Consider the following 7,500-nt stretch of genomic DNA (forward strand, 5'->3'; position numbering starts at 1 on the left):
TCACCAGCAGCAGCAGCGGCGGCGGCGGCGGCTGTGGGAGGAATAAATCGATTCGAGGTCTTCTCTGTCCTCTGGAGCTCAATAGGAGCGAAACCAAAGGAATTATATGACAACAAATAAATCGGAGCTTAACATCCTGACTAGATAAAGGATTCAGTTTGTCTCATTTAGAAATCCAGTGACGGACCTTAATAACATAAGAACAGAGAAGATTGCAAAGACCCTAAGGCTTACACTAGGCAGTTCCATGTCCATTAACATCTGTCATCACCATTCATAAAGTTATCTAATCTTAAAACAACCAATAGTTTCATTACTTACTATATGTCTATTCCATTCGTTAACCACTCTATTGGTAAACCAGTTATCGTCTATTTCCTTCTTAAATCTAAATTTGTTCAATCTAAATCCATTACTACAAGTCCTGCCCTGTTGCCTTAATATGATGACCTTGTCTGCATCACCCTTGCTAAAGCACATGATCACTCCGCTTAAGCCTGTCTTCGTCAGGTATATAATATCTAAGCCTTTTTTTTTCCCATCCCAGACGATTATCTTTCAGTGAGTGTTCGTAGGTGGTGGATGCTGTTACAGATCCTAATCAACGGGTTCATACCATTTCCTACTTAGATTCCATATCAAAGTTCACTTTCATTGTTCACGCAATTGTATTTCATTGAAGGGACGGCCTTCTGTCTATCATTCTATATATCTATATCTCTAACTTTACTAATCTGTCCCTCTACTAATCTATCCGTACATCTGTCTGTCTACCTACGCACCTATGTATGCATCATCGGTCTATTTATGTATCTATTAATCTGTTTATCTCTTTGTTTGTCTGAATACCTTTTTGCTTTTCTATATCCTTAATAAACCTTTCCATGCATTTTTTTTGTAGGGTACACTAAGCTTCCTTATAGATACTGTTACGTCTAGCAAAGGGAAAGAAAACCGTCTAACGACAACTAGAGTAAAAGGTGTCATAAGTTATCGTGAACTGTGAAAGATTTACCGAGAAACTTGATCTTTTCGCTACGCCTTAAGGGGGATGGGAGGGGAGCTTCCTTCGACTGAATCAAATAGGCTGAAATAGCGCTGAAAGTATCAAGACTGCCCTGCCCACTGGTCCACTTCGAAAGAAAAGTTAGTAATTCATTCCGGCGCCGAAGAAAAGTTTCGTTCCCGTAAGGTCACTGAAGACCCTTCAGGTGCCTTCAAGTTTTCTTAGTCTGATTTTTCTTTGTTCTTTTTTTTTCTTTCTTTATCATTGTAGAACGAGTTTTCCCTTAGCCTGGTAAAAATGTATGGGAGCAGCTAGAATAAATGCTAAACCCGCAAAACAAAGCGAAAGGGTCAAAGATATGATGGCAAGTTTCCCTCCGGATCCTATACGAACATGTTACAGTCAGACAACTATAATTTTTCTAAGTTCTCCCTCATATGGAACAGGCTCTACAGTGTAAGCTGCTTTTGTTGTAGTGAGATATATTGTCACTATTTCCATAAAAATATATTTTCTTTTTTTTATCCCTTTTTAAGACGACACAGTTATTTTTGTGAGCTTCATTTGGCCTCGTAATATGATGATGAAGACCACAGTGAGACTTTTGTAAAATTATCTAAGAAAGTTTGACCATTTCCTCTAGATGCAGCGGTCCCCCTCCCATCCCTTGAGGAAAGATAAAGATTTTATTTTGTATTAATGTTTTGTTATCCACATATACAAAAAAATAATAATAAATAAATAAATACATAAATAAATAAATAAATAAATAAATAAATAAATAAAAGGAAAATTAGAAAATCGATCAAAATAAAGTAAAACAGAATTAGATAACGCAATATAAAATAAAGCAAAATAGAATAAATGAAAATTAAAGTGAAACGAAATTAGATTAGCTTATTAAATAAAATAGAATTAAATTGAGTTAAATAGAACAAAATAAAATCTAATTAAATCAAATTATATAAGATAAAATTAGATTGAATTAGATTAGATTAATTAGACTAGGTCAAACAAAACAGAATAAAAAGACAAAAATTGCTCATACCTTTTCTTAAAAGCCTAACCACTAGTCTACACTCTAAGATACCTTTTCCTTTCACAATGCAATTTTATGTCTTCTTTTGCTAACCAACATTTTATGACAAGCTACGTCACCATCTTGAAAATAAACTTGATATTATGGTAGAAGCCCTATGCGCATACAAAACATTTGTTTGCATTTATAGAACAAATCGCTAGTATTGGCGATGTAATTTCAAAATCAGGCACGGGTCCAGCGAACTTTGATCTCGAGTTCCTCTGAGCGTGAGTCCCATGCGTCACCACTCCTCCACTCGGAACTCGGGTTATTGATAGTCCCGCCACCTGATATGATCTTAAACCTAGGTGTCACGTTAATCCGTGATTATGAAAATAATATTTTAATCGCATGTAATATTATAAAATTGGATTAAGGTAAATTAACATTATACGTTAGTATTAATACATAATTATAAGTAGATGTATATAAAGACGTACCGAACAGCTAGCGTGATTCATTTAGAGGTGTGAGAACGGAAGGAGTAGAAATGCGTTTCAGACGAAATAAAGTAACGTCCCTAACGTATCCCTTTCGTGACGTCACACGGACAATACTATAAACACAACACCAAAGGACGCGCGAAAGGATTAGGATTTTAGATCCGACTCTCATGGGACACCCGTATGTGACGAAAATCCCCGTCACATTCAAATATCTATCCTCCTGGTAGATCCTTCAACGCCTCTGGCAGTGGACTTCCCCGTCACATTCAAATATCTATCCTCCTGGTAGATCCTTCAACGCCTCTGGCAGTGGACTTCCCCGTCACTTTCAAATATCAACCCTCTTAGTCGGTCCTTTACCACGCTCTGACAGAGGACTCTCAAAAAGTGATATCACTATCGTAAGTTGGAAATTGCTCTACTTTCTCCAATCTTAACTAAAGTGACATGAAAATAACCCGAAGTGACAGTGTTTATTAAAAAATCTTCGATAAAAGTCAGTGAAGTCAACTAATAATTAAATTCATCCTATCTGTTTCTCACTTCCTCCCTAGGTGCCTTAGTTTGTATATGTTGTTTAACTTCTTTAATACGAGTCAAATTCTCGTGAGTAGCATCAACTGCCTGATGTACGATGATTTGATGATGCACAACAATACTCGCGTTATGAAAAATAAAGTTACAGCTGTGTCACTCATTCTCTTTCACCCTGAATATTAATAATCACAGAAAGTATGATCAAGCAGTTCACAGGCTATGGGGGTCACTCAGGTACAACTACAAAATAAATATAATCAAGACGACAACGCCGGGATCTTCATATACATTCTCTCACCTCATAACGCCTACGTAGACGTTATGGTATGGATGGGGCTAATACTCAATTGTTACATTAAATGCATGAATAAGTAAGATCTCATAATAAAAATTTTGTAAATTAATTTTTTTTATATATTTCTTTTCCCTCTGATTTCAAAAGAACCTGTATTTTTGTCTCGACATTCTCGTTATTTTAGGGAAACACTGCTAAGGTAATTAAGCCCTAAGAGACTATCTTGCTAACAGGGTTGTAGCTTTAGTCAAGAGCAATTAAGACTGTTTCAATTTCTAAATATAGATACCTGTTTGTTCCCAATGACACTCTGTACAAACATGTTGTACTTCAAATAATGTAATGTGACCTAACCTAAACTGACCTGAGCTGATACGACCCGACCTGACTCGACATAACCTGACCTTATCATTTCTAAATGTAGTGCTCACAAAAACACTAAGAACAAAGGTGATATATGATTCTATGAACATAAAAAAAATCCTGAGTACCGTGCTATTTCTCTGCGTGTCTCTGCGTAATTGATTAATTAGTCAATTAATTAATTATCTAACTAATCAATTGTTGCCTCTAGTTTCATCAAAGGGCGACCACCAACCCCAAGTACAACTTTGCATTTTTTCTTTTGTACATACATACATATACCAAGGCTTCCTCCCCCTTACAAGGGGGGTAGCCAAAAAGGGAAAGGCATAAAATCATCTCCATCCATTCCATCCCCGAACACACCCCACACCCCTCCACCCTCCCTCTTATCTGAGCACCTCTTAGATGACGGGTCATCCCTGCACCTTGTCCACTGCCCTGGGTCAGAAGCAGTGTCGCAAGACACAGCACATCCACAGCAAGGCCGCTTCATTAAATCGGCGACCCCCCCTCTCCGTCTCCCCATTGCATAAAAGGAGAGGGGGGTCGCCGATTTAATGAAGCGGCCTTGCTGTGGATGTGCTGTGTCTTGCGACACTGCTTCTGACCCAGGACGCACATTAAAAGACCCAAACCTTAGGGTGCTGGTCCGAAAACTTCCAGACCCTCTTATGCCTTCTCTTTTTTGTTTAGGAATGTCCCCTGTGGGGCTACAAGGAGAAGGATGCCTAGTCCCACTCCCGGTCCCTTTCTTCTCGCCTCTTACGATCCAAGTGGGAATACTTGGTGGCAGTATTCTTTTCCCCCACCACAGGGAATTCCCCCACCACAGAAAAAGAATACTCAGAGAAATGGTACAGGACAGCAACAAGGGGTTGGGGGACAGCATAACGGAGGGACAGTCGTAGTATAAAAGTGTCATTATTTCTCTATGAACAGTTTTCCTCTATCATAGACAAAATGATGTGTGGCTCTGGTCCGTAGGGGCGCCCCATATAGACCCTAAAGTATCAACTGCATGCTACTTTGCCACAATAACAAGCAGCCAATACCCCAGATGGGGTAATGTTATCTATTTTCACGGTCACCATGTTTAAAAAAATATTATGTCAAAAGTAATATTTGAGAGTTTTTTTTGACAAAAATATTCGTCGTCTGCTAATTTGCATTCAAAAATACAGCTCACAGCGCCATCTCTTTGTACAAGTTCTGATGACGTCATGACGTATACCAGCCCAAGCGTCCTGTAGTGAAAATGACAATTCTTTCACCAAAAGATTACAAGGGAAGAGCATGCCGACAGGAGACCTTTTGGTCCATAACTAGGTCGGATACAAAAAAATATAATAGAAAAAATAAATAACTGAATAAGCATATAAATAAATAAATAGAATAAATAAATAGATAATGATAAATAATACATACATATACCAAAGGCTTTTCCCCCTTACAAATAAATAATAAACATAGATAATAATGAGCAGAAAAGTTAGATTAATTATTTTAGATTGTTTACACACTTTATAAAAACGAAAGCTTCACTATAAGTATCGCTAAGAACAAGCCAATCCGTCCCAGCAAATGCCAAGTGATTTTTGCATTTATTCCTATTTTGCACGCCCTATCTTCTGTCTTGATTAAGTTTTCCTTGTGTTAAATTCATTCTATGTAATTTCTTTGTTATTCACTTATTATTTCTCCTGTTTTTATTTTTCTATGCTTATTTATCTGATAAATCTGATAAAAAAATCCAAAAACAATATTTTTTATAATTTGTTTTGCATAATATTTGAAAAAGGCCGTTTGATATTATTGTAAGATAATCTAGCCCCATCGTTAACCTCTCTGTGCATGTTCTGTACGTAGATAATATTGTTGCTTGGCAGTTATCATAAGCTTTCTTCTGGCTTTTTCTCTGAGTTCTATATTTTATCAATATGTTATTTTCTATGCTTCTTTCCTCCTGTTCTTTTCATCCCAATCGTGGATTATCCTCAGTAGTGGTTTCTTCATTTTCATAATTCCTATATTTGATAAATAGCATGCGGCACTCGACACGATCACTATTTTTCAAACACAGTGACGATGCATGAAGAAGGAACATAGTTTATGACATCACTGTGAAGCAGATAGCGCCATGGGTAGGTTTTACGAGAATGGCTGAAGCAGACGACGATTTAGGGATAGGATAAGTAATTTAGAATTGTAATAAAAACAAAACAAAAAACGAAAGAGCTTCTGTGTAAATTATTGAGCTATTATTGACTTTCATAAGTACTAAAAACATATTCCGGTGAAATTAGACACCCGCAATTTTCAAAGTGGTTGCATTTTAAGTGGAAAATCCGCTAGCCCATATTGGCTGGATATGGTTCTCGTTCTCTCTCAAAGATTTTTCTGAAAGAAAAAATGATAACTGTTCTCTGTATTGTATTACTGTGAGACTATTTCTATGTCACCGGCTGAAAGTGGTAAGGGTAGGGGAGCTGTCGTCGGTTGTCAGCTTCCCAAGAGAGGTTTTGGGAGTCCAGACACCGAGTGTAAGCCCATCAGGGCTTGACCTCACGATGGAAGTGAGGAGGTTGATGGGTTATAAAAATTAGAAGTTTCGCTGTCCATCTTGGAAGACCACTGTGTAAAAACATAAGAATAAAGAAGACAGCAAGAGACCATAAGGCCTACACTATCAGTTCCATGTCCATTATCACGTATCATCCCCATCCATAAAGTTATCTAATCTTCTCTTAAAGCAACCAATTGTTTCAGTCCTTACTACATGGTTATTAAGTCTATTCCAGTCGTTAACCACTCAATTGGTAAACCAGCTCTTGCCTATTTCCTTCTTAAACCTTTTTTTTTTTCAATAAAAATCCATTACTGCGAGTCTTACCCTGTTGTCTTAATATGATAACCTTGCCTGCATCGCCATTGTTAAGGGGCTATTACACTGGGCTATTTTCCCCCCACATCCTACCTCCAGCCTCCATTTGAATAATTAAAATATGACTTCACCTACAGAAACCTAGACTTCTGTAAGAACATTTCAACACTATGTCTAACATTCCCATAGGTTAACAATCTCATAGTTCATCATTCAGTTTTGCTGTATATGACTGAAAGATAATTTGATATTTGGAAATTTGAAAAATAAAATATTGTAACCGAAGTCGTTTTGACTCAAACGCTGGTGAAGCCCATGGAAGCCCAGTGTACAGTAGTAACTACTTTACCCGTCATTGGTCCCTTTTCCTCAGAGGATGACACAGATGATGCAATTAGTGTGTTATGATATAATGTCTCTTTGGTTACAGGATGGCCAGTCTTCGTGGTTGTGTTCTGTCGTGTGTGCTGATGTCAGCTTGGCTTCTGCTTATGGCCCGCCCTTCCTCACCCGCCCCACCACCTCCACCCAACTACCGAGGTATGTACCCTCTTGAATTGCTCACAGAGGCCTGAGCCTCTAAAGGCGTTATTGCACTGGTTTATTTTTCCACCAACTTCCAATCGGCGGTACCTCCCAGCTCCAGGACTTTTCCCGCCGTAAAATCACGTATGACAAACTATTTCGTTTTCACAACAATTTGCATAGAATAACCATTTGATATGCTGGAGGAAAATTAATTCCCTCCAGCATATCAGATATCCTGACAGTCGAAGGAAAAATAGCTCAGTGCGATAACGTCTCAAGGGTTACTCTCAATACTATAGTTGCGATAAAAAGGTCATCAGTCATCTTAAAGCTTTTCGTATACAGATGTAATACTCTAAG

The 7,500-nt window shown here is 37.8% G+C and overlaps 1 protein-coding gene across 1 annotated transcript in view; it reads left to right on the top strand.

Moving 5' to 3' along the window:
- The window catches only part of sNPF (short neuropeptide F precursor), a 369,184-nt gene that overhangs the window by 284,193 nt on the left and 77,491 nt on the right, over positions 1 to 7,500 (top strand). The window contains exon 2 of the mRNA XM_076188427.1: positions 7,040 to 7,152. Within this exon, the coding sequence (XP_076044542.1) occupies positions 7,044 to 7,152 (109 nt within the window). The 5' untranslated portion in view covers positions 7,040 to 7,043. The remainder of the gene's footprint in view (positions 1 to 7,039; positions 7,153 to 7,500) is intronic.

The sequence above is a fragment of the Oratosquilla oratoria genome, chromosome 7 (genome assembly GCF_046742065.1).
Source record: "Oratosquilla oratoria isolate Oo_2021 chromosome 7, ASM4674206v1, whole genome shotgun sequence".
Lineage (NCBI taxonomy): Eukaryota > Metazoa > Arthropoda > Malacostraca > Stomatopoda > Squillidae > Oratosquilla > Oratosquilla oratoria.